Consider the following 27,516-nt stretch of genomic DNA (forward strand, 5'->3'; position numbering starts at 1 on the left):
TCTAAGACGCTTCAGTTTAGAACTTGGTGTTACTTTAGACTGCCTATTGTGGTTATTTTTCCCCAGTTTTTACTAATTACTGTTTGCCCGGCACGCCGAACGCAGAGGCCCCTCCTGGTACAACGGACGCACTCCTGAGCGCGCAGGTAGGCGCCCGGGTCGGGTGTGCGTAGGCGGGCCCGTTACCTTTACCGCTTTCCCTACTTCTGACAGATTATGACTCGGATGCGATGAGCAGCTCTTACGAGTCGTACGATGAGGAAGAGGAGGACGGAAAGGGCAAGAAGGCGCGGCACCAGTGGCCGTCCGAGGAGGCCTCCATGGACCTGGTGAGGGACGCCAAGATCTGTGCCTTCCTGCTGAGGAAGAAGCGCTTCGGGCAGTGGAGCAAGCTGCTGTGTGTCGTCAAGGACACCAAACTGCTGGTAACGCACGGGGGGCGGGCCTGCCGGCAGCCTCGTGGCTGGGACCGACCCTCAGGCAGGGCGGGCATCAGCTGGGGAGAAGGGGAGGCGCTCCGGCCTCTGCGCGGCCAGGCGCCCGGGCGGTGAGCGCGGGTGCTCGCTGAACCTTGAACGCCCTTGGTTTCCGTCCCTGCAGTGACCAGCAGGCAGAGTCCTCCCCATCCCGGGCCAGTGTCTGCGGCGGTGGTGGAAATGCACAGGCTTTAACTTGCCAGAAGTCGCAGGATGGATTTTCTCATTTGTAGTGAGTCAGTGAATTCCTCAAAGCCAGGTCATCGAGTGGGGCGGGCAGGCCAGCCGCGGTTGGGGAGAAGAGTGTCCAGGAAAGGAAATTCTTTTGGAGAGCTAGAGGCAGATTCTTTTTTTGTTTAATCCGAGGGGCTGAATAGGAAGATGGACAAAGTAGCAGAGCCACGGGGCGCAGGGACAGGCGGGCCTTCCGCTGTGCTGTCCTTCCCACAAGGGACCCCGTTAGGAAGCCAGAGCCCTTGAGCACGTGTGATGCCCCCTCCTCCCTCCTCCTTCAGTCCCGCCTGCTTTAGAAACCCTGGTTGATTATTGGGGTGTTGAATTTCAGAGTGCATTTCTGCATGTTGTTTTTCCTTCAGGCTAGCTTTGGGGGGAAAATCATGGAATAATATCATTAAAACAGACCCAGGAGTTTATGATTCTGTGTGTCCCTCTTGAGTGGAGCAGGTAACCCTATTCTTTCATCTGTGAATTATGGGAATGTTCTTTTACTAGAGTCTTAGGATGTTTTAAATTAATGGTTTTCAAAAAAAATTTTTAAACAGCGAGAATACATATTTTTTCCACATGTGTGGCCTGAAAATCTCCCAAATTTAGAATATTCCAAAAAGTGATGCCATGGGAGAATTTTAAAGTAAAGAATGAGAAAAAAAAAGATGAAAAGGACTAATGTGGTCCTTATTTACAGTCTGACATAATGGCTGCAAGATGTGGGTGTATCATGGAAATGCTGTAAGAACCTACAGTGGGCTCTCAGGTACAAGAGGAGTTCTGGAACCGGGCAGGAAACCTGGGGGTTTGTGGTGGGATCAGCGTCCCTCCCCTCCCCCCGCCCCCTCCCCCACAGTCCTCCCCCCTCTCCCCGCCCCACCCCTCATTCCTTCCATCTCCTTCCAGATTTCTGGGATATCTGTCTTCAAAACCGAGGTGAGAACACCTACCATTTAGAGTAGTGGTAAACATGTCAGAAGAAATTAATGGAAAACCATGTGAAAATACTGTCTTCGATAAAATGCAGAATCAAAGTTAATTATTTTTATTATGAAGCTTTTTTTCTTTCAAAAATCCCCAATGATCCAGTTGCCCAGATAACCCGTTAACACTGAGAAAAAATTAACAGTGTTAAAAAAATAAATGCTTTCCAAGTTCGAACAGCACAGAAAACTGTAAACAGAAAACCAAAAGCCAGGCTCTTGCCTACATGTTCCCAGCCTGTCTTCCCGTGGGCACCACCATCCGAGGCTTTTCGGGTACGTGCCTGGCGTCTGTGCCCTTCCAGGCCCAGGCGGTCCTGCGGTGGACACAGTGATGGGCCAGAACCCCCATCAGGACAGTTTGCCCAGGTCACGCTCCCTCCCCGGGGGTCTGCATCAGGACAACCCTGCCAGGGCCTTCCAGCTCCAGAGATGCACGGGCTCCCCGAGGCCAGCAGCTCAGCTTCTTCATGCCCCTCTCTCCCGCAGGCCTGGCTCTCAGGGCGCACGCTGCCCTCCCTGTCTGAGAGTCCACTCCCCTCGGAGTCTGAAGGCAAGGATGTTCAGCCTGCGCTTTAATGTAGTAGGGCTGGTGACAGACCCATTTTGAGGCATTTCCTGTCTTACTCCATCTACTGTACTGTTAGTTTCCTTTTTTTCCTATTCTGTTTTTTTCATGCACTTACTGAGAATCCAAAAAACTGCCAAACAGTGAATGTTCATAGCAATCTGGGGTTAGTTGGTTTTGGTGTGTGTTTTTTCCTTCCATTTCAGACAGGGCAGTCATCACTTGCATTTTTGTAAAACGTGGATATGTTCATGTGGCACTCAGGAGCCAAGGTTTTGGGACTTTAAAATAGAGGACTCTGGAAGTCACCTCTGAAAACAGGTGTCTCTTCCTTCCCTCCCTCCTCAGTAGATGGCGCCCAGTGGAGAGAGCCGGCTGTGCGCTCAAACCATCTGGGGCTGGGGGCGACTGCTTTTCACACGTCTGACTTTGGGCAAGCCACATAACCGAGTTAGCCTCAGTTTCCTCATCTGCAAAATGGACAACTGTGGCCGTCAAGTGAGTGTGTGAAACACCTACGGATGTTGACACTCCGTACTTGGTAGTGGGTGTAACTAATCATTTAGTGTGACTCAATAAAGTCGTGATGATCACAGCAATAGTTCATTTTACAAATGAGGAAACAGGCTCAGCAAGCTGGAGAGACTTCCCAGGAGCCAGATTAAATTCGTAGCAGAGCCAGCACCCAGATGTCTGTACCCTCGGACTGTCTATTCCCATGAAGATGTGTGCTTTTGGTCCCAAGTCATAGGATTAGACCCAAGGAGAGAGGCGAGACCTTTGGACAAGATTTGTTCTAGGTTTCACAGATGCAGATGAAGCACCGATGATATGAACTAAATCTGAGTGTTTGCCATGGCACGGAACTCTTGAGAGGGGACGTCTGCTGTGTAAATGGAGTAGCGTTGAGTTTTGGATCCCGTACTCAACTGGAAAGCCAAACCTTTGCAGACATGTTGCCTAGGACGTGTTTCTCTGTATTCTCTTGATGAAGCCCTTCATCTGTCTCTCGGAAAGGGGGCAGAGATGAGACCAGCAGATACCAAATGACGTAGGTTGTAGAAGAAGGCATCCAAATGTTTTCCCACGTGAGGGCTGTGCTTTTCGGCAAATCTAATATATCACATTCATGTGACTTAGTGAGGAAGCTCCGCTGGTCCATGATCCCCATCAGAGGAGGGAGTTTCTGTTTCCTCCTGAGTCATGTCATCGATGCTCAGTAAACTTTGCCGAACTAAAGAGTAGATGTATTTTCACATACGTGGGGGTGACATGTCGTGTGGAGCGTGCCCCACGTGGGTGACGCGTGTGCGTCTGCAGACGCACCCTCCGGGGTCTTCGAGAGACCTCGGATGCCTCGCAGGTGCTGGCCTTTCCATCCTGCCAGGGCTGTATCCGGTCTCTCCTCAAACTCTCTTCAACCTAACTCTGCTTTCTCGTGTTAAATGCAGTGTTACAAAAGCTCCAAGGACCAGCAGCCCCAGATGGAGCTGCCCCTCCAAGGCTGCAACATCACATACACCCCGAAGGACAGCAAGAAGAAGAAGCACGAGCTGAAAATCACCCAGCAAGGCACAGACCCGCTGGTTCTTGCAGTCCAGAGCAAGGAGCAGGCCGAGCAGTGGCTGAAGGTGAGGCGCTCGCCTGGCCTCTGAGCCCTTTACGTGGCCAGGCCTCTCTCCCAGACTTGTGTTTAGTTCAGTTTGTCTGTTTCTCAGGCGTAGGCGAAACTGGATGAACCCCAGCAGTTTTGTCTTTGAGAGCAGAGTATTCTGATTGCTTTGCAGCTAATCACTCCCGCCCTGGTCTTCAGAAGGCAGTGGGCCTCAAGATTGCAGACTGTTTCACTACTTTCTCTTTTCCTTTGATTCCTTTGATTTTTTTTTTTTTTTTCCCCATGTGTCTGGCGGTGGATTCTTTTCTATTTATTCTGCTTGGAGTTCGCTGGGATTCTAAATCTGTGGATTGTCATCTTTCTAAGTTTTAGAAAACTAATTTTCAGCCATCTCTCTTAAAAATATAACTTTGTCTCATCCCCCCCAACTATGTTTAAATATATGTTAGACATTTTCACTGTATTTTATTTATCTTCTCCTTATATCTTAGTATCTTTTTTTTTCCTCCCTGATCTGGTCAGTGTTTTCTTGTTAATTTCTGGCCCACTCTTTCTCTTTCCGGCTGTGCCAGATCTGCTGTTAAACTTGTCCCCATTCCCTGGGTTCTGAACGTTGGTTGTGGACTTCTAGTATTTCTAGTCATTTCTTTTTCGACCTGGGAATGCCAGTTTTTACAAATGTTAGATTTCCTGCAGAAGTGTTTGTCGCTTATCTCCACCACAAGCAGGTAGCAGGCTTGGTTGTTGGACTGCGGTTTGGTGGCACGAGGACCTGGCCCCCTCATCTGTTGATGTTCTTGTTCCTGTCATTTTGTCCTTCCCGCGTGCCGGGGTCTCTGATGATCACGCTGCTCCTTCTACGTGGGGAAAAAAAAATTAATTCGGTAATTTTTATATAACAGCTTTTATTGAAGTAGCAGTCATATACCGTACAGTTCAGCCTTTTGAAGTATGATTCAGTGGCGGTGAGTCTGTTCACCATGACCCACTTCCAGAGCATCTTCCTCTCCCCGAGGAGAAACACCCGTGCTCACCATGTGAGCAGCCCCGCCCCCACCCCCAGCCTCACCCCCGGCCCCAGGCAAGCACTACTTTGTTTTCTGTTCCTATAGCGTTGCCTGTGTTCAACATTTCGTATAAACACTCTGTGTCCTTCTGTGACAAGCCGCTTTGATTTGGCATGTTTCCCAGGTTCATCCGTGTTGTAAAATGCATCAGTACTTCCTTACTTTTTATCACTTTCAGGCCATATCTAAGAAACTATTGCTTATTCCGAGGTCCTGAAGAGGTACACCTGTGTTTTCTTCTGATCATTTTATAGAGTCAGACCTTAAGTTTCGTCTGTGGTCCACTTTGATTTCATCATTGCATGTAGCATGAGACAGGGGTCCAATTTCATTCTTTTTTCTTGCAGGGATCCAGTTGTCCCTGTAGAAATAATTTGATTCCTGGCCCTATGCTTTCCTCTATGGGAGAGCATTTTCATTTGCCTCTGCCATGCATAGGGAGGGCATTAGCTCTCCAAAATCTGTTGATAATTTCAGGGCTTGAGATTTTTTTCAGAGCCACCCAGGTAACTTGAATTCAGCCTGTGATTCATTCAAGGGCAGGTTTATATTCATTGCACTGTTACTCCGAGATCTATTCCTTGGGATGCCCCAGCTGAACTGTGGGGGTTTTGCCAGAGACCTCGTCTTTGGCATGCCATGCACTCCAGCCTCTGACTCCCAGCCCCCCCCCCCCCCGGAGCCACAGAGGCGCCGTCTGGTCTCCGGGGGGCTGAAGCCGTCCCTGCCGCCGGCCTACCTCTCCGCATTCCCGTCTTCCTCCGCATTGCGGCCCAGTCATTCCTCACGGCGATCATAGCTGCTTCCTGCTGTAGGAAGAAGCTGTGTCTGTTTTCTCTGGCCTTCCTGACGGTCTTCCTCAGGAACGTGAGTCCGGACCATCTAGTCCCTCTGCCTGCCGGTACCTGCTTTGGAAAACGGGGTGGGAGGGGTGGGAAGACCCCAGGAGGCCTTCCCTAACAGTGGCTCTACGACGTGCCGGTGTCCGTTCCACCTTGAGCCACACTGCCCTCTGCCCCCCGGGAGAGTAGACCACCCTCACGTCCGTCCGCCGGTCAGAGGCGCACGTGGCTTTGCCCGTGGCTGCCCCAGGAGGGACTGAACAGGGCGTTTGTCTTCTTCGGGGGAGTCCTGTGCCCAGGACCTCCTGCTGCTCCGTGTGCTTGGCTCCCACACACAACTTGAGTATGCTGCACACCCACCACCTCTGTTAGCGATCTCTTTGAAGCCTCTTCACGTTTCCAAAATGCTCTTCCACCGTCGTTACGTCCTAGAGCACAGAACGGCCGCCTGAGGAAGGTGTTGGCGTGAACGGCATCACCGTACAGGCGAGAGGCCGAGTCCCAGGGCGGTGGGTGACACAGTGGCCGGCGGGTGCCAGAGCCAGGAGTCGACCTCGTATTTTTCCCCTTCGCATTCCGCCTTCCTGTGCCAGGCCGCCTGGCCCTTGGCCGTTTTCCCTTCACTCCTACCTGCTTGGTCCCAGCGCCGTCCCTTCAGGAAGGAGGGAAAAAGGATGAAAGAAGTAAGGAGCCTCCATTGTGATTCTGTTTCCTTGGCCTGGCCCCACGCGGGGTGAGCTGTGTCGTCCTTCTGCACTCTTGGGTTTCCCTGCTCCCTAGCAGAGAAGCAAGAAGGGCCACCCTGAGCCCTGGGCTTCCTCTTTCCCTGTCCCTTCTTCATGACTTGCTCCGCATGAGGTGCTGGAAGCATCGCTGGCTTCTCCAGGCTCCCTGGGACGTGGCGCTGAGCTGACCATGCAGCTCGCAAGTACACGCTTAGAGGGAAAACGCTTCCAAGATGTCAGGCCTTGATGGAACGGAATTCCGTTTTACGTCCTGTTTCTCGAGATGTGAGATGCACATCAGAGGTGCTCAGCTAATTATGCAGTGATGACTCTATGGTCAATGGAAGCTTAATTGCAAGGATTTTTCTTTAAGCATTTGCTGATATTTCTTAAAAGGGAAGTAAAGAATACATGGTAAGTTACCTTCTTCTCAAGAGTTTGAATTGATTAATTTCTCGGTTTGATGTTTGTGCTTTGCTCCTGTTATGTGTGTCAGTGTGAGAAGCTGAGAAGTCTTGATTAGAAATGACAGAGACAAAACTAGTTTCAGTCAGTCAGAGAATTTTCTTTCTTTAAAACCAGCAGAGACCGGAGAGGGTCCGGTGTCTTACCGGTATGACTTAGAAACTTAAGAAACATAGATTCCCAGTGACTCAAACTCATGAAGATTCTAAGAATCTTTTCCTTTTCCTTTTTACCCTGTATCTCCTTGTTCAAGACCTCAAATGCTGCAGCTAGAACTGGAACAGGCCTCCCCTACTAACTCTCTCTCCCTCCTCAAAGGTAACTTTTATCCTGAATATTATCATCGAGGTATGCTTTAAAGATACTTTTTTTCAAGTATGTATGTATTTATAAATCAGAAGTGATTTTTTTTTTTTTTTTATGTTCAAAAACGCCCATGTACATGGCTTCAAACTGCACGTATCCCGCCCCTCGCGTTTTCCGCTCACTGTTTTATGCCTGCTCTGGGGTTGATGCCCATCCCCCTTTGCTGTCCTGGAACGCTTCAGCGAGCGTTCTCGTGCATGTCCCTTGGTCTCGTGTGTCATGGCTTCTCTGGCATGGCTGACTTTAGTACATGCGCATTTTCAACACGACTAGATCTTGACAAATGGCTTCCCAGGTTTGCTTGTGCCATTATACGTCCTCCAGCAACATACAAGAGCAGGCATTTTGTCTGTGTCCTTTCCGAGATTATATATATATATATATATATATGCAGGCAAAGAGAAATGCAGATTTTAATTACCACCCCTATAGACAAGATGTGGTGTTCTGCCTCTTGCTTTTTACGCCTAAACAAAGTGTCTTGCAGATTTTTCCAAGGTAGAGAATGGAGCCTTTCCTTTTGCTTTTTTTTTACAGGACATACCATTTCATTGTTTAAATAGACCGTAATTTTTAAAATATTCTCTGATTCGTGGATATTGGGTTGTTTGCAGACAACTCTGTAACAGTCGACCCTGTGCATACATCATCTCACACTTGCTAGTGTGTGGCCTGACTTCCCAGAGAAGCTGTTTGCTTGCATGAAGGTTGTAGGCGCTTGTGATTTTGATACACAGCCACGTCGCTCCGCACTGGAGGTCCCCCGGCTCAGCCTCCCACCAGCGACGTGTCCGAGTGCCCTTCCCCCACAGCCGCGCCTGCCATAGGTCAGCAAGCTGTGGGGAGCTCGCCAGTGTGATGGGGAAGGGCGGATCTCCCTCGAGTTGAATTTGCATTTCACTTCCTATGGTCTTGAATGAGCTACTTAGCTCCTCTGCGCCTCTGTTTTCTCCTCTGTGCAATGGGAGGGAGGGTCATAATGGTGCCTGCCTCTCTGACTTGTTGTGAGGATAAAATAGTAAGATAGAAACATTTAGAAGAGCACCTAGCATGCAGTGAACACATATGTAAGCATAAGCTCCTTCACTATTGTTGTTTGGTTCTTGTGATCACTATGCTACCGCGTCTAGGTCTAAGTAAACTCACAAGCTCCGGCTGAAAACAGTTTGAAAATCAAGATGATAGTGGGATGTGTTAGGGGCCAGAGCTAGGGGTGTCCACATCACGGCCTCCCACCCTCCTGGACCAGGACCGCAAGGGCGCCTGCTGTGTGCCCCCCGGAGGACATCCCCGAACTTGGCTTTCTTGCCCGAAGCCTTTGTATTGTTCCCACACGCCCAGGGCGCCGGGGAAAGGGTTGGCGGGTGGGCGTAGGCTCGTGGTGTCACTGAGGCGCCTCGAAGTTTCAACCATTACACCAGGCTGCGTACGCCCCTAGGATGTGGCTGGTTTGTTCCCCACCCTCTGCGGTGGGTACCCCTGCCTCCCGCCACCTTCCCAGCCAGGAGGCAGCCTGGTCACTTCTTTCCCCCACAAGGGCTCTTCCCTTGTGAGGACATAGCGTGTCCAGGTTTCTTTGCATTCTCATCCTCTGATGGGTGAAAAACTGCTCTGATTTTTTAATTACACCTGCCTCGTTCTATCTGTCAAGGGTACACAGTCACCAGAATGGAGACATCTGTCCGTCTTTACTTCATCAGCGTTCCTGCCAGACGTACACCCACGGTACCAGTTCTCTCAAAAAGCCGGATTTGGGCTCTTGGTTTTTGTCTGTAGTACTATCACGTTCTACCTTCAAGTTCTCCTCTTCACTCTTACTTTCTTTTGGCTTAATTTGTTGTAATTATGCCAACTTCTTGGAGTTTATGCTTAGACAATTGATTCTTAGTCCTTTTCTTATAAACACACATTCATTTACAGCTATCCATTGCCCCTGAGCACAGTCTTAGCTGTGTCCTGTAAGTTCTGATGTTTGTGTTTTTATTGTCATTCAGTTCAAAATATCTCCTAGAATCTGTTGTGATTCTTTTCTTGACTAATGGTTCATTTGGGGATATATTGCTCACTTTCCAAATATACAGGTTTTTAAAAATAATCTATTTGCCTTTAGTTTCTAGTTTAAATTCGCCATAGTCAGAACTTGATATGATGTCACATTATAGGGCTTTGTAGACTTGACTTGTTGCTCAACATGTAGTCAGGGTGGGTAAATGCTCCTGCCTATACCAAGGGACATGCACGTTGCAGTTGCTGGGTGCACACGTCTACGTGGGTTTATCAGATCACAGTTATTAACTGTCATCTTCAGATCTTCTACTAATTCATTTTGTCAGCTAATCAAAGGGAGAGATGTGGTCATATCTACCTCTTTGATTATGGAATTTTCTGTCTTTCTATTTCTGTCAGTTCTCGTTCAGCTTGTTTTGAGGCTATGTTATTGGTTGCGTACAGAGTTTAAATGGCGATACCTTACTGGTAGTTGAAACCTTTTCAAGAATATGAAATGTCCCTGTTTATGTCAGAGTTTCTTGCCTCCGGGAATGACTCTGGTTAATCCACAGATGAATTATCTTCCTTCAGAGTGCCTTTTGGTGAGACAAAATTGTTAATTCTGAGATCCGTTACATCAGTTTTTGCTTTTATAGTCAGTGCTTTTTGCCTTCTGTCCATAAAACCTTAGCATATTCTATTCACCAAGATAGTACCTGTGTCTTCTTCCAGATCTTTGTGGCTCTGTCCTTATGGACAGGTCTCTGATTCATACAGTTGATTTTGTGTATAGGATGGAATGTAGGGGTCGAAATTGATTTTCTTCCGTATGGGTAGTCAGTCGTTTCAGGCCCATTGATGACCCGAATTGCCCTGATTGGAAATCTGTCAGTCAAACACACGTGCGTCCATCTCTGGGCCCCTGTCTGCTTCATGAGTCTGCGTCTACGTGGTCGTGCCAGTGCCACATTGTCTTGATGGCTGCCACTTTACAGAGAGTCTTGAAATCAGCCAGCCTGTGCCTTCTAACTTTGTTCTGTTTCTTTTTTCCAAATGATTTAAAACTTTGAAATGACAGTTTTCTGTCAAATAAGTCCATGCTGTCATCATGGCCTGTTATGTCATCTTGTCAAGCCCACATCTTTATGACTGAAGTAGATTTTTTTTTTCCCCAAAATTAAAGAACTCCTGTCATCAGAGGCACAGCCCTTATTTATCCTGATGATAGCTGGGGTGACGGAGTGAATGAAGGGTCTGGAAATCTGGAAGAGAGTCCTGGAAGGCCTCTAACTCATCAGGATGTTTGGGGTCAGCAAACTCTTTCCCATTTATCGGATGGAAATAATACTGAACAGAATTATCAGAAAGGCAGAATGAAAAAGTTACACAAATGTGCTGTTAGAACTACAATAAACTGTTGGAATATTAGTGGTTTATTGGTATCACCCCATAGGATTCCTTTTGTAAAAACCCTAGAACAACTATCTAACATGAACTGTTTCATAAAACAGGGGCCAACTCTTTGTTAATATAAACTGCTGGTATCCTATTATAAGTGTGGCTTTAATGTAAGAGCTAACAGTCTCCAAAGTGAGTCACAAAGGGCCTTTGTCCGGTGTGGAGAGCAAGAGGGCTGTGTGTGGCCAGCACCTGACCGGACCCACGCTTCTTCAAGAATCACGGCCAGATTTGTTGCTCTTCCTTCGGTCTGCAACTTCCATTACCAGCAGCTCTTGCCAAAATTAACTGACTCCATGTGTGCGCATGCACGTGTGTGTGTGTGTGTGTGTGTGTGTGTGTGTGTGTGTGTGTGTGTAGAGATGCTGAAATCATGAGCCATTTTGTAGGAGTTAGAAGACAACAGCCAATATTCCCAGAAACTGAGTGGTCAGGTTTCCTTAAAAAATGTGCAGAGATTGTGTTTCTGGCAATGAGGGCTCAAGTTAAAAGCAAACAAAAATACCACAGAACATATAACAATTTGTTTTTTGAAGGATTTGTGATTCTGAATTTGGATCCAGTTCTCTCAAATACATGTTGAGCTTCTCGTGGAACATGGCTCTTTAATATACATACATATACACACACATTATATATAAATACAGAATCTTCATTTGCAGCTATTCAGAGAATTCGGGTGATAAACCCTTTATTGATTACTTCCGAATTAACTCAGTGGGGGCAATTTGGCAATGAGTAGAGATCAGAGGAGAAAGACAGTTTCATGAAAGTCACCTGAAATAATCCACCCAGCTGGTGGATGAAACGCATGGAAGTAAAGCCCAGCTTACACTCCTCGATGTTTTCAACAATGCCTTTTTCTGTGCCTGGGATGTCATTATGGCTCAGTCTGGGGCAAGAGAAATTGTCCCCCGTTGTGGGAATGGCAGGGATAAGCCCCAGCCTGGCCCTAGGTGTGTCTGGGTCTCTGTGGGCTGCCGAATGCCCGTCTCTTTCCTGAGCACCGTGGGAGACACTGCACTCTGCGTAAGGAGTTGAAGGTCAGGCGGGGGGACATCCGTAGAGAACAAATGTATCCTTTATCTGTGTACAGAATTCTAAGCGTACAGATACGTGGGCTGAGTTTATTAGGGAGGGCTTCTCAGTGAAGTCGAGGACGTGATTTTGCTTCGATGGCCAGGTCACCTCATCTGGCCACTCCAGGGAGTCCGCCATTCCTTGAACCTCTGTTTGCGGGCACATCGGGCCCTGATGTGCAACAGGGGAGAGAGAAGGAGACAGTCCAGTGACCAGGAAAGGGCGAGGAAGTTTGCCCAGGTGCCGCGGGCATGGCTCTTAGCTGCATGCTCTTTTTTCCTTTTTTCACTTTTTTTCCTTCAAGGATTTCAGAAATTGATGCAGAGGCCTGGGGGAAGGTTGTGCTGAGACGTATCTGACGTGATGGCCTGGTTTCTTTCCCCCTGGATTTCATTCCTTCCTTCATCTTTCTTTCCTGGAGAGAATGTCAAGTCCAGTTTGGTTCCTTGTTCCCTCCTTTTCCTCTTTAATCACACTGTTTAGGTTGCTGTTACGTGCTAGGCTTTGGGAATGCCCACATAAGCAAGGCATAGCCCCGTCTCTGAAAGCAAGCCCCGCTGAGGAGAAGAGACCCGTGGGTGTATGGGGCACGTGAGGAACGTGTGTCTGGCTGCGGCCGAGGGCAGGGGAGCCGAGCCGTGCCCCGCCTGGGGGACAGAGCCCGCTTCCAGGGCACACGAGACAGAGGCTGAGGCTTGCAGGACAAGCCCGATCCAGCAAGCCCCATCCATCCCTGAAGCCACAGTTCACATGCCTCGCCCACCCTTGAGAAAAGGAAGAAGGAAAGGCGACAGCTGCTTTTTGAAGAAAAGCCTTTTCCAGAGAGAGGTTTCTGCAGGTTATGTTTTGGGAGGTTCAGCCTTCTGGTGCGGGATGAGGGGCTTACACGTTCCTGGTTCGTTTGCGTGATTGTCGTGTGAGCGTTCTCTGTGTAAGGCTGTCGTCCCGGGAAGGGGCGCACACGTGCTTCCTGCCCGCTCTGGGAGAAGCTGGCTGGACCCCTCACGTTCCGCGATCCTGCTTTGCACGGTAGCCCAGAGGCCTTGTTCTGTGCATTTTCTGGACGAGGACGTCAGGCCCAAGTCCGCACCGCTCAGGCTCACCTGGGGAGGGGGCCGTAGAATGAGGGTTGAAACCCCATTTCTGTCCGACACAAGAGGCCAGGACATTGCCTGTGTCGTCCTCTTTTCCTAGAGAAGAGACAGACTCCTGTCCTTAGACCAAATAAGAACTTGCCTTGTCACCTGAAGATCTGGTAACGCCACGGGGGAGGCGTGGGAACAAAGGCCGACACAGAGCAGCAGGAGTGGAGTCGGCGTGGACAGAGACTCAGGCATCCAGAAGGCCCAGGCCACTGGGTGGATGTCTCTCTGATGACACTTTCCCTCCTCAAAATCGACAGGGAGAACAACGTGGCAGCAAGCTCTCTGGGCTTTTCTTTCTTTTCCCTTTGTCCTGTTTTCGTCTCAAATGTGGACTGTGCTCTGTAGCTTTCTTGTAAAACAGCTGAGCAGCAAAGTGGCTGCAGACACCGTCCTGGGCTCCCGTCGGTTCCTGGCGCTAATCCCAACAGTGGCACCAGCCAGTGACTTTGGGCACGTCTGCTGAGATCGTATTGCAAAGCTGCTACCCAGGTATCTGGGACTTGGGCATTTCAGTTCTGCCCCGAAGACGCATGGGTGGGACGCAGCTTCGTTCCAAAAAGAATAGAAGACATTTTTGAGGGAACTGCCTAACTTCTCCCTTGCTAGCATGCACATTCCGCCGACCCGGGTCCTGCTCTGTCCCGTTCACTGCATATCCCCGGTGATCAGAACCACTCCTGCTCAGGACAGGAGCTCAGTGGGGGACAGTGGGGACAGTGGGTGACCGTGGGGGTGCTGTGAGCACCGGCAGGGCCAGGGATCACTACCTACATGCCGTGGACCCCCCACGCCTGTCAGTCTCGGGCGGGATCGTTTCTGAGCCCTCGGCATCACTGGTGAGGACTCTCCGTGGTGACGGTGTTAGGGACCAGAGCAGCTACACATGCCAGGTGTTGGCTTAGGCACTTTGCATAGAGGGTCTCATTTTCTCTGGATGTCACCATGCTGACATAGCAGGACAGGTCATCCGGACACTCCTTCCCTTGCTGGTGAGGAAACAGGCTCAGCAAGGTTGGGCCTTTGAACCAGCCGCTGATGTTCTGGGCTCGCCTTTCACTGAGGAGGCAGAACAGGTCGGACAGGAGTGTCCTCAGATTCCCGCCACCAAACACCCTGGCCTTCTCCAGATCCCACCCCCTGCCGCCCCTGGAAATCCCACCTCTGCTCATCTCTTCCCCGGCAGCCCCTCTAGTCACCCCCATCCCCCCATCCCTCCCCTGCAGCAGAGGGGCTTCTCAGAGGTGCCCCTGCACCGATGGGCTGCTTCTCCCTCCTCCTCCCTGCTCCTGGGAGCTGCACCCTCCTGGTTTGCCCCCGCTTCCCTGGCCATTCAGGCTCATTCCTGCACCGGCCTCTCCCCTTTGGCTCTGCTCCACGTACCGACCGGCTCTGGTCTGTCCTTGTCTTGGACCTGCGTTCTGCTCTGTCTGCCCTCCCTCTGGAGACTCAGCCCCTCCCGGCTGGGCTGTGAGCGAGCCTCTTCTCCCCTGACTGCCTAGTTTAGTTCCAGCTCTGCCTGGAAGCTTGCTTTGCTCCGCACTCACCTGCCTTGCTTCTCCCCCTCCTGCTGGTTCTGTCTGCCTCCTCCTTCTGAATGGCAGCACCCAGCTGCCTTGGAGGTGGTGCTTCTCTCCTGCTCCGCCTGTTCTTCTCTGGAATCCTCTGCACGCCACTGGTCCGCTCCCTCCTGCCATCGCCCCAGCCCACGCTGCCCCCCTCTGTCCCCCGGGCCACTACAGGACGGCCTGACTCCTTTCCTTCTAGTTCTTGTCTGCTGTCCTCCCTCAACAGCGCCAGTGCTGTCTGCGGCTTCTGACAGTGGTGTGCCCTCCACGTCTCAGGCACTGTCTCAGGCCACGTACGTCCCACAGGTAGGACCACTGCGTCTGCTCTGCAGGCGGGAGGACTGGAGCACTGAGCAGTTAATTAAATTTGCCCAAGGTGAAGGCCGGGGTGAAAGCCCAGGTGGTGGAGCTCTACAGCCCGTGCTCCTGGCTTCTGCACTGTACTGCCTCCCAGAAAGTCACTCCTGTCGCTCCAGGGCTCGAGCTGCTCACCGGGCCTGTGTGACCCTCCTGGTGGCCTGCCGCTTTCTCCTGCCCCACGGCGCCAGGTGGTATCCTTAAGCACTTCACGTCCACCACAGGGCCTTTGCCCCAGCTGGCCCCTCTGCCTGGAAGCCTTTTGCACCGGTTCCTCATGTGGCTGCGTCGTCCTGGGCGTTTGGCTCCCAGCCTACCTGTCATCCCAGGGAGGCCTCTTGATCGTGTCAACTAGCCGTTCCATTTTCCTTAAACACGACCTTCCAGACTTTGTAGCACTTACTGCTGTCTTACTTCACCTTCGTGCTTGGGTGGTAGTGTCCACTGTGATATCTAACTTACACTGGGACGCACGCCCCATGAAAGCAAGGCGTTGCGTTCTCCCCGTATCCTAAAGCCTGTTAGTGTCAGGATCGGAGAGACATTCGGTGAGTGAACGAGTGAACTAGTGAAGGAAGGAGCGCCTGGCATCTTGGGACTTAAACCAGGTGCTTTTGGGCCCACAGATTTTCCCACCGCACCATACGCCTGCCGGTTCCTGCCGGCTTCGGCCTCCAAGAGCCCTCAGGCATGTCTGTGCTTCTCGTAGGTGATCCGAGATGTCTACAGCGGCTGCAGCGGGCCGGCGGATTTAGAAGGTCCTCCCCCGTCGGTCTCTCCAGTGCACAAGACAGAGCTCGAGAAGGTAAGGGCGTCTTTCTTCCCAGGAATAGCGCCCTTGCAGCTGATTTAGGCCTCCCTCAATGTTCTGATAACATTCTCTGGGAGAACTTTTTTGTCTGTTCTTGTTTTAGCCCGAGGTCTCCAGGAAGCAGGACGGATATAGGGCGTGCACGCGTGTGTGTGTCTGTGTTACCAAGTGTATAGAATTAAGTGTAAAATGTTAAATACATTGCAAAGTTATGTAAGTGTGTATACAGATACACGCAAGTACACATATATGCACACATGCAAAGAGATTTATTTTTTTAAAGATTTTATTTATTTATTAGAACAGGAGCAGGGCGAGGGGTAGAGGGAGAAGCATACTCTCCACTGAGCAGGGAGCCTGACGTGGGCTCGCTCTCAGGACCCTGGGATCACGACCTGAGCCGAAGGCAGACGCTTCACCCACTGAGCCACCCAGGCGCCCCTGAAGAGATTTATTGTAAGGAATTGGCTTATGTGATGATGGGGGCTGACAAGTCTGAAATCTACCCTGTAGGTCTGCGGGCTGGAGACCCAGGGGAGCCAGTGGTGCAGATGAAGTCTGCAGGCAGGCTTCTGGAGAATCCCCTCTTGTGGGGGAAGGCGGGTCTTTTGTTCTAGCCTCCGGCTTCGCCTGATTGGGTGAGGCCCACCCGCGTTGTAGGAGGCAGCCTGCTTACTCGCAGTCCGCTGATTTCAGGCCCATCTTCCTTCTTCAGACAGTTTAAAGCAGCACAGTCCTTGGCATCTCGCACACGAGTCTTCGCTGTGTCTCTGTTACCTGAGAAGAGACTCCCAGAAGTTGGTTTACTAGACCAAACGGTAGAAATATTTCTTAGGATTTTGACTCATGCTGCTGAGCACACCGCTTTCCAGGCAGGCTGCCCCCATAGCCCTTTGCTGAGCGCGTCAGGGCTCCCGTTCCCCACGGGCACTGGCCGTTTTGATCTCTGGCCCCTAAGGCCGTCCTGTTAGCGCCTGGCCAGGCTCCCCCCGTGGCGCTGGATTATGATGTGCAGGACTGGGAGGGGTGAGTTCAAGTCCACCTCCTCCACCCTGATGCCACAGTTTTCCCGCCAGAACGAAGGATTCCAGCTCTAAGCAGCATCTCTTCTTCAGATGCCAGCTCAGGGTCCCAGTCATGCTCCTTATATCCAGATATCAGGGCTAAAATAATCCCAAGCACTCGGGCGTGCCCTTGGACGGTTTCAGCTGTAGCTTTTCTCTGCATACATATTTGGAGGGTGTCTGTTACGGCAGATGTCTGACCTCACCCAACTACTGGTTGGCAACAGGAGGGAATTGAGCGGATGATGGGCTCTCTACTCCTGGAAGGATAACATGGCTTGGTGAGGGGCATATTTTTTGCAATCTTAATATTTTTTTCAAAATTACTTGCAAGTAAAAGTGATTTGGATGCGATGGGGTATCAGAGTGTGTGTGGGTAGCACCTCCGAGAGTTTGTTCTCCGTTCCTCTGCTATTTCTGAAGCTTTAGCAGCAAGCCGGCCGGCAGCCGGTCTGTACCTGAGCCCTGGCCTCCCAGCACTGCCGTGGACTTGGCCACACTTCGTTCCACCCTGGGGATCACTGGGAACTGATCCCTGAAACATCACGCGGCCGTTAACGAACCATGGTGGGAATAACTTAATCCTTTTTAACCCTCACAGAAGCTGTCTTCTGAGAGACCCAGCTCAGATGGGGAGGGCGTTATGGAGAATGGAGTCGCTGTGTGTGAAGGAAAAGAACAAGGTGAGTTCTACTCGTGGCCCAAACCACAAACACCGAAACACAAAAACAAGAGTAAACAACAAAAATCAGCCGTGGCCAGCTCCGTGGGCACTGATTGTGTGGCAAGTCTCCTTGGAAGTTCAGTGACGTAGACGGCCCGGCCCAGGTTGCACATGGGAAGTGCAGAGAGACCCTTTTGGTTGACGGGAGCCCCACATGTCTTCACCCGCCGTCCTACTGAACCCTGGCCCCGGGCGTGGGCGCCCTGCATATATCCTGACTCCTAGGCTGCCGGCAGCTCATTTCCTTACATGATCTATCGCTGAAAGGAATTCGCAGTGGGGAGAGCTGGTTGTCACGTGGTAGCAGGTGTCAGAATGTCCTTCCTTTTAAGGCTGAATAAGATTCTGTCCTCTGGATGAACCACATTGTGTTTATCTGTCCATCCATCAGCGGGCCCTTTGGGCTCTCCCACGTTCTGGCCATTGTGGATGCTGCTGCTATGAACATGGGCTTTCGGATTGTCAGTTATTTTTTTCTAAGTCAGCTTTCCAAGCATAAATTATGACCATTTTAATGGGTATATAGTGCTCTGTAATTGTGGCTTTAATTTGCATTTCCCTAAAGACTAACGACGTTGAACCTTTTTTAATGTGCTTTTTTGCCAACCATGTATCTGATGAAATGTCTGTCCAAATCTTTGCCCATATTTTTATTGGATTTTGTTCATATTTACTGAGTTCTGAGAGCCCTTGATATATTTTGAATACAAGTCCTTTATCAGTGTGTCTTGCTTCTCCCAGTCCATGGCTTGACTTTCACTTTCCTTCCCAGGGTGTGGGCCAAGAGGAAGGTAGGAGTTGCGGGTCGTGGGGGAGTTTTCTTTGTGCAAAGTCAACAGTCTATATGCTCGTGGCCCTGGGACCTTGGCTTCCCGGGGGAGCAGTCTGCCCACCCAGCTCATCTGTGCTCTCTTGCTAGAATGGAACAGACACCCCCCCAGCTCTGAAATGAGGTCCCCTTCAACCAGACAGCAAGCCAGGCCACTAAGAATCTTGAAATCCAAGTAAGCTGGACTCTTGTGACATGACAAGGTTCACTCCGAAAGGTCACGGTCTCTGCCTTTGCCCGTGTGATTCCCTAATGCGGTCGTGTCCGAGTGCAATTTCTGCTGTCTCCATCGGAAGTTAGGGGAAGGCGTCATCTGTGTCTTCCATGGGCACATAGTGTATAATCAAAGCCAGGAAAGCCGTCTTTAAGTTTTGCCCTGAAACAGAATAACCTACAGTCTCAGGTCCCTGCTCAGACGTGGGGCACGGCAGACACGGCTTCGGCCAGTCTCCTTCCTTATCTGCCATTTCTGCCCCGGCTCCCTGCTGGAAATCAGGTTCACAGAATGATACAGATGTCTGGAGGTCTGTGTCAGGGAATGCACCTCTATCTAGAATTCCCCTGCTTCCTTTTCACAAGGAAGGTGACCCCGGGCTCACAAGTGTTCTGCTTTGCGTCTCGCAGACACTAAATCATCGCTGAAGGAAGTGGATAGTTTAAGTACATCCTTACTTCGACCTTAGCTTCTATCCCCGCTGCTCACTCTCGAGCTCTTTGCCGTGAGAGATTTCAGCATGGCTCCCCTCCTCCCAGCCATGTTGTGACTCCGATTCTCTGCGGGCTACGCGGTAGTGTCCGCACTGATGATGGTTGCGGCCCTACAGATGCTGGGAGTGAGCTTTGCCGCGGTGGCCCGCCCTCCCTGCCCGCCATGCGCTCGTGGGGTGTGATGTTTGGACCCCTGTGGCTTTCCTGCGCTCTCACTTCAGTTGAGAGTTTTGAGTTTTGGGGGTTTCTTCATAATTTTATTGCATGTTCCGAATTCTGCCTTTGTGTAGTAAAATAGCATGACGTATTCTCAAGTTCCTCCATACTTTGGCTTTTTCTTCCAAGGAGTCCCTTGCTTCTGCTTTTGCAAAAAATTAATCGGGGCTCCTTCTAGGAATTAAAAGTATGATCTCTTTTCCTTGTAGTCAGGGTCCCGCAGGTGCTTTCCCCACAGGGGCACATGCGAGTAGAATTGGAAGTAAACGTAACCTCTTTGCTTTGAGCCAGGGGGAAGAGCTCTGCGTGCCCCGCGAGCTCTGTGAAAGGGGGCCTTCAGGGCACTCTGGGAGTGCCACCCTTGCAAAGCTTAGCTCGAATGGCACTGTGGTCCCAGATTGGTCTCACCGCTCTCTCGAAACAGCTAAGAGGGGCCACGCACGGCTGCTTTCACTTTGGTGTGGCCGTGCTGCAGACCCCCATGCCTGGTGGTAACTGGGGGAAAGGGGCCTTCCCGCTAAGATTACAATGGGTTCTTGGGGCTTTCTCTGAAAAGAGGGGGTGGTGGGTGTTGGGAGAGTGTAAGGAGAGGTGGGAGTGGCCTTCCTGCGTTCCCGCTTCTGTATCACACGAGGCCTTCACAAGACACCCCAGTCTGGGCCCTTAAACAACAGACGTTTATTTGTCATGGTTCGGCCGGCCAGGAGCCCCGGAGGGTGCTGCCGTCAGAGCTGGTTGCCTGGGAGGCCTCTTCCTGGGCTGCGGACGGCCGCCTCCCCCCATGTCCTCATGTCGATGGCCTTTCTTCTGTGTTCGGTCTCTTAAAAAGGACACTCATTCTGCCAGATCAGGGCCCTACCCTTAATGACCTCCTGGGACCCCATCACCAAATAGAGCCACGCTGGGGTTAGGGCTTCAAAGCAGAGATGGTCGGGGGCACCTCATTCGGTCTGGAAAAAACACTGTGTTTACCCAGAAATTCGGCATGGCTTCTTTTCTTTCAACTGTTGTTTCTAGAGAGGCAATAAGGGTCCAAACCAAGTGACTGAGCTCGGGGTGTGGGTCTGTGGGGCCAGGGGACACACCGGGGTGGGGTAGGGGTGTGGGCCTGCACCTGGGGCCCTGCCGGTGGTGGCAGAGGGGGACAGGAAGGGGGAGAACTTCCCCAGCCGCCAGGAGAGAATGAGTCAGCGGCATCACAGGGGGCTTTAGGAATGAGGCCCCAGGCTTGTAATCCCACGTCCCGAGCCCCCTCTCTCTGAAATCATCCTGTGGCTATTTCTGGTGTGTGCTTGCGCTGGGCTGAGCAGGAGGGGACGGAATTCCTGCCTCATGACATTTTCCAAAGGGGTTATGACCCCCTGTGGGTTATAGACTGGGTGGTGGGAGTCACCCCGGAGATGGGGACACCAGGAGGGTTATGGGAGGCTGTGGAGCCCCTCTCTCATCCCACCCCACTCCGTTGTGAAGCTGCACTTGACCCTGCCAGCGCCCCAGTATCCTGTGCAGTCTGGAAAGTTGCCTTTTCCCCTTTGGCTCCAAGACCAGGCACATCATGGCCCTCAGGTGATGGAATGAGTGACATGTCCCTTTGCAGAGTTGCTGTGGGAGGAAGGATCTTGTCTCCCAGTCCTGGGTGCGCTCTCTCACGCACCTCTGATCTCCACGAAATCCCAGAAGGGGGTCCAGAGTTGCCAGATCTTCCAGTTTCCCAGAGGAAGCCAGAAATTGTTTTGAGGCACGGTGTTTGTGAATTTGATATATTGGGCATGACTTCATAGTTTAATACCCTGCAGGCAAAAGCAGACCGTAATGGGCCGAGAGTTCTGGAGAGTGCAGAGCTACATTCACATCTCAGGGATGGGTGAGGGGCTGCTTAAGGGCTTCCTGGGACTGGGGAAGACCCGCCTCCCCCCCTTCCCCTCCCTCGTCCCCTCCCCAAGCTGGCCAAGGTCTGGCCACACTGACTCTGTTCCTCACACCCGTCCAGCTCCCCCCAGCCTCATGGCCTTTGTGTTGGCTGAAGCTCTTCTTGCCCAGAAGGTTCTTCTTTGGGTTCTTCACAGCCGCTTCCTCATCACCCAGCTCCTGGCTCAAAGTCGCCCTCCCCGGAAGGCTTCCCCCGCCACCCAGTACCTCTGCCATGTCACCCCACTGTAGCTCCCTGCCTGGGCCTGGTGCCATCGGGCCGCCTCCGTGTGTGCACGTGTGTACATGTGTGTGTGCATGTTCTCAGCCTACTTTAGAACAGGAGATCCCTCAGGACACCTGTGTTTTGCCGTCTCTGTCAACACCAATAGCTGGCACAGAGAACGTGCTCAATGGGTAAAAAATGAGGAAAATAAAATTGACTGTGATTTATGCTTTATTTTTATTTTTTCTCAGTTAAAGTCTATCATTGAAACACACTTTCTTGTTTTCATGGTTCTTGACAGTTAAGAGGAAGAAGAGTTCCAAATCGGAGGCCAAGGGAACCGTGTCCAAAGTCACTGGGAAGAAGATCACCAAGATCATCGGCTTGGGGAAGAAAAAGCCCTCGACAGACGAGCAGACCTCATCCGCGGAGGAGGACGTCCCCACCTGCGGTAAGACGGGGTGCCTGGCCGTGAGCAGTGCCCACCTGGCACGTGGCCTCTTCTGGAGGGGCCTCTGCTTCGCGGGGGCTCGCGCGAGTCAGGCTGGTGAGCCTCAGAATGGCGGGAGAGGTACTCCATCCTGACTGCTCATTAATAAAAGATCTCGCAGGGGTTTGACATGATCTCTGAGGTTCTTTCAAGATGAAAAACAAATTCTTTCTTCGGTCCTATGACGTGCTCCCACATTCCTTTTAACCGTTTCGAAGCTGGGGCACACGCACGTGCCTTGGCGAGCGAAGGAAGGCGCGCGGAGCGTGTGGGGTTACAGTTGGCGCTCTCCCCTGGGCTGACACGGTAAACCAGCCGTCCTGGCAGCACTGCGTGTCTCAGACCTCCGTTTCAAGGGCAGCCTGCTGGACCACTCCATCGTCAGTCTGCCACCTGGAGTCCTTTCCGAGCAGCTGCCCCCACCAGGACGGGGTGGGCGTGCACGACGCGGCTCCGGCCCTCCCAGGGCTTCCGCTCACATGGCAGGGACGGGTCTGAACGAGCAGTCACAGGGAGAGACGTGCAGTGGGACCCGGTGACTAAGAGGGGGGAAACCAGGGCATTGGGAGCGTCTCCAGGGACCCGAGTGAGGCGGCGGTGCGGGCGGGGTGGCTGCTGGGGAGGGGTGGAGGGTGAGGTTGCAGAGCCGTACCGTTTCCTCGGCCACCGTGCAGCCCTTCGCAGGAGAACAGCCCTGGAAGCCGGGCGATGGGGCTTCGGCCTCTGTTAGGAATTGAGGATGGGCTATAGGTGCCCAATGTCCTGTCAGCAGGTCCCCAGTCGCTTCCCTCTGCGGACTCGCTCTGCTCACCCCTGTGTGGCCGTGAGCATCCATCTGCCCAGGGGATGGGCCTTATCCGGGGATACGCTGCCCCAAGTGTCCAAAGTTGGTCATACAGACAATGATGAAGTAATTCACCAGCCCTCATGTCCCAGGATGTGAGCTGTGCCAGGACGACAGGAAGAGTCGGCACTGCGGCGGGCAGTGGGGGGCGGGTCGCAGAGGGGATGGGCGCCTGGGCATGCAGGAGCCAGGCTTGTGCTGCGTCCTGAGGGCAGGTCCGGGGGAGGTCCCAGCTCGCTCTGGCCTTGACGGTTGTGCTTCTAGGAAGCCCCACGTGAGACTTCAGTGGGCCTGGTAGAGTCACGTCCTTCGTCAAGCCTTGGCCACCCTGGGTCGGGGTGCACCGAGGGGCAGAACGACAGCAGACCACACAAAGCTCTAGCACCGAGGGGCAGAAGGAAAAACATGAATCTGTTGATGCCAAGGTGCTATTTCCTGTCCGCCTCTGCCTTCCTTGGTGCAGCAAGAAGCACTGGGTGGTGTGGGGTTGTTTCTCCTTTTGGGCTGGCCCTGCAGAAGAGTTAGGGATTAAAAATGGAAAGAGGGAATTATCCAACAAAGGGAACACCTTTTTTAGCTTCTTTTTTGGCTTTTTTTTTTTTTTTAGGTTTATTTATTTGAGAGAGAGAATGCGTGCATGAGCGGGAGGGGGCAGAGGGAGAGGGAGAGAGGCTGTCTGGCAGACTCCCTGCTGAGTGTGGAGCCTGACGTGGAGCTTGATATTAGGGCCCTGAGATCATGACCTGAGCTGAAAACCAAGAGTCAGACACTTAACCGACCGAGCCACCCAGGAGCCCCTCGTTTTTGTCATTTAAACTGCTCTGGGTCAGCAGAAGAAGTAGAAATTCTTTCATGAAAAGCAACATTCATGTGGAAGGCAAGGTAGACACTGGGGTCCAGACCCTCGTTACAAACCAGAACACTGAGCCCCACAAGCTGACCCAGCTCTGCCCCTGCCTTCTGCGTCTGCCCGCTCGTAACCCCTCATAAACAGCCTCCCTGTGTTGGTGCTCAGGCCCTGCGGGAAATCCTGTTGCTGGCACTTTTTCAGAAACACAGTTGGCCGCTCCGAGGGCAGGAAGGGGGGCATCTGGAGCCTATAATTACACATGTGTGGATTTCTACCAAACAGCCCAGGGGACATCTTTTGCCTCTATTAAGAGAACTTTCTCTGTCCACAAGATTTTAAGACTGTCACCTAGGTCTTCGCTGGGTGCAGGAGCCAGAGAAGGGGCCCATAGAGGAAGGACGGCGGTGGGGGGATGACTGTTCTCAGTGATTTTGGTACAGCTGCAAAGTTGTAGGCAGAAAAGGTCAGCTGGGTAAAGGCCCGAGACACCCACCGTGCCAAGCTGGGGCCACGCAGCCCCAGTCCCTCTGCTGTGAGCATAGCCACGCGGGCTGGGCCGGCGGGGCCATGCTGCTGGGCAGGCAGAAGAGAGCTTCCGGGAGCAACCAAGACCTGGGTTCAAATCCACTCTTCCCTGAAGTGTGGCAGCTGGGCCTCCAGATGCATGATAAAAACCCTGTTGGGGGTAGGAGATGGTTTCTGCAGACACCCCCAAGGGGAGCAGGGAGGGGCGGTGAGCCCCCCAGCCAGCCCTGTAGCACCGCTCCTTCCTGCCCCGACGCCCAGCGGTGATGGGGGCGTCGGCGGGGTGAGCGCTGCGCACAGCCACGGGCATGCCGTGGTCTGAGATGTACACCAGACCCCGGAAGGATCCTCTGTTTGCCCTTCTCTGGTGCTTACAAGAGTCTCTATAAACCCAGCGGTCGTTGTCAGGAGACGTGTGTCCTCTCGCTCTCTGCCCCCCTGTCCCCTGCTGGGCCAGCGCACCAGTCTCCTGACTGGCCGCCTTCTCCGCACCCTCCAGGCCACCGGGGGGAGCTGCGAAAACAGAGTCCTAGGCTGAAACACAAATCTCTGTGCGGCTCAGCTCAGAGCCTTTGACAGTCTCGTCTCAGCCCAGTTCTGCAGCTGTCTCCCGCCTTCCGGGATGAGACTCAGAACTACCTTGCGCCCCAGCCATGCCCCAGCCGCGCCCCAGCACCCAGCAGCACAGTGCCTGGCACACGAGCAGCTCCGCCAGCTCACTGGCGGAACGACTTACCTTAAGCAAATTGCATTACCTCCCTGAGCCTCAGGTTCTTCCTCTGTGAAACGGGCTCGTACTTACCTTGTTTTCCTAAGGAAACTGAAAGATAAAATCATGAACACTAAGCTCAGTGCTTAATAATTAAGTCATAATTTATGCTCAGTAAGCGGTTGCTCTTGTTACTCATTGGTTCACCTAATGTGCTTATTTTTAAGAAACCTGAGCACACAGACATAGTCCAGGCAATGTAAGGGCAGTGCCGGTGCGCGGCATGGGTCATGAGGAGCACAGGAGCTGGGCGGAAGGAGCGGACCCAGGTCTCAGGTGGAGGTCTCCTTGAGGCAGCATAAGCTGAGCTAGCTTGAGGGCCTTGCTGGGTGATTCCAGGGCCCCTCCTAGCTCGACTCTTCTGTGACTTTGTGACATTTTCAGCAGGAGCGCGTTTCAGTGGCCATACAGGGAAGCTCTATACCTCTTACCTTCTATCACAATCTACCCAACAAAAAATCAGGCGACTTCAATCAAGGGGGCGGAAAGCGTTCTGGGTATGAGTCACCGCCCTGGGGCGTCGGCATCCTCGTTCCTGGGCACGTGCGCCTGTTGGAGGACAGGCCCCTAAGATGGTCAGATGGGGTTTGGGCACCGGGAGGGCTGGTTTCGGCCGGTGGCAGCATCGTGACCTTTGGTAACCCCGGCCCCTCTCTCCCCGGGATGTCTCCTCCCAGCTGATTATAAACCAAGGCCGCGGGTGGAACCAGCCGCCGCGCTGGGACGAGAGGCCTCTCAAGAGCGGCACCAGGGCCGGCGGGCGCCACGTTTCCCGCCCTGCAGAGGGGAGCTTGGTGGGCACTTGGCCCCGCTTCCGCCGGCTCCTCTGCAGCCGCTTGAACTTGGGAGCCCTGGTGCGGAGGCTGTAATGGGTCTCCAATGTTACTTTTACAGCTCTCATGAAACCTTGAGCCTCTTGCCATGGTTTTGCGAGAAATCTTAGAATTCAGAGCAGGAATCATCTCAAAACATCTAACTGACGTGCCCAAACTGCAAAGGTACGGCAACATCTCACTTAACATGATGGGTGGAATCTAAAAAGAAATCAAATTGCATTGAAATCGTCTCATGCAGTTGGTGGAACTGCCCTGAGTGGGCGGGTGAGCCTGGGGTGGGGGGTGCGGTTCTCAGCAGAGGACCCCTGGAGGACCCGGCTGTCCCTGCAGTACGTTGGCCGGGCCGCACTCGGGCACCACCTGGTGGCAGCTGTGTGCTGCGGCCGAACTATGCGCGGGGGCCCATCGGCGTGAGTCTCCACCCACCCCATCAGAGAGTCAGGGGGCATGGGAACCTACCCTGTGACTCCAGATGCCTTCGATGGGCTGTCCGTCATTTCCCTGTGCTCCCCACCCCGAAGATGGGAATGTAAGGCCACCCCTCTCAGAGAGGAGCAGAGGGGAGTGAGCCTGGCGCTGGAGGCTGGTACCGTGGGCTTTCCTGTTTATAGAAACGGGCCGCTCATCCCCTGTGATTTTCTCTTTGCCTTTCCCTTTTGGGAACTGAAAATTAATCTGAGAAAGGCATTAAAACATGGTAATTTCCTATGATGTCATGCTCTAAATAAAACGAGGGTTTGTCCGATATAATCATTCCTTTTGTGACTCAGATGTCAAGAAATTCATAGCATTGGTGACTTTAGGCTGGGTTCAGTCAGAGAAGAAGATATCCCGAGAGTGCCTTGACCTGCTCCAGAGATGAGCATCCCCCTGGTTAGTGGAGCGTGCTCGGTAGCTGCCCCCTCCACACTGCGAAGGGCAGTGAGTGGCACTGAGCCAGAGTGGCCCCAAGTGCTGAGTTCTCCAGTAGAAAGTCCCGTGCAAGCTTACAAGGAACCTGGTCACTGTTATCAAGAAGTCAGCTATGCTCTTAGGTCTTATTGCTTAAATTCCTCAACAGAGGGGTGCCTGGGTGGCTCAGTCGGTGAAGCGTCTGTCTTTAGCTCAGGTCATGATCCCAGCGTCCTGGGATGGAGCCCCCCTTTGGGCTCCCTGCTCAGTGAGGAGCCTGTTTCTCCCTCTGCCTGCCACTCCCCCTGCTTGTGTGCTGTCTCTCTGACAAATAAATAAATAAAATCTTTCAAAAATAAAATAAAACAGCTTCAGGTCAGGCTTTGCTAGGTAGCCTGTACCCCGTCACACATCAGGAGTAACCCCCTTCCCCCGACTGGACCCCAGCCTCTCTTTTCCTCCGTGCACTCCCTCCTAAACTTACAAAATATAAGGAACTTGGGTCCCAGGCACTTGAGCCAATGGGCTGGCTTCTCCCCTTTTTCTCTTATTTTATAAATACAGCAACATAGGCCCCAAATGAAAGCTTTTGTTCCAGGAGAAGCAGCGCACTTGCATTTAGGGGTTATCGGTAGAACGGATGTCACGCCGAGCCAAGTGAAAACTTCCACTTTATGTGTTCACCTCGGGAATTCATTGAGCAATTATTTATCGGTCATGTAGAAAGCATCCTTAAGCCCTGTAACTTACCTGCGTGTTCAGGGTTTTATTTTATGGGATTCCATAGCATTTACCCATTGCTAATGACATGTGTAAGACGCAGAAGCTAAGTGTGTTAGAGACACGGAGAGAAGCAAAACGCACCCTCCCAAACCTTTCGGAAAGGCATTATAAAA

The 27,516-nt window shown here is 52.2% G+C and overlaps 1 protein-coding gene across 7 annotated transcripts in view; it reads left to right on the forward strand.

Moving 5' to 3' along the window:
• AFAP1 (actin filament associated protein 1) overlaps window positions 1–27,516 on the forward strand; it is a 146,562-nt gene that overhangs the window by 87,886 nt on the left and 31,160 nt on the right. For all 7 annotated transcript variants that reach the window (XM_027599148.2, XM_027599141.2, XM_027599142.2 and 4 more), the window contains 5 exons: window positions 214–425; window positions 3,707–3,886; window positions 15,639–15,734; window positions 17,406–17,487; window positions 21,717–21,866. In XM_027599148.2, coding sequence (XP_027454949.1) covers window positions 214–425; window positions 3,707–3,886; window positions 15,639–15,734; window positions 17,406–17,487; window positions 21,717–21,866 — 720 coding nt within the window. The remainder of the gene's footprint in view (window positions 1–213; window positions 426–3,706; window positions 3,887–15,638; window positions 15,735–17,405; window positions 17,488–21,716; window positions 21,867–27,516) is intronic.

The sequence above is a fragment of the Zalophus californianus genome, chromosome 2 (genome assembly GCF_009762305.2).
Source record: "Zalophus californianus isolate mZalCal1 chromosome 2, mZalCal1.pri.v2, whole genome shotgun sequence".
In the NCBI taxonomy this organism is placed as follows: domain Eukaryota; kingdom Metazoa; phylum Chordata; class Mammalia; order Carnivora; family Otariidae; genus Zalophus; species Zalophus californianus.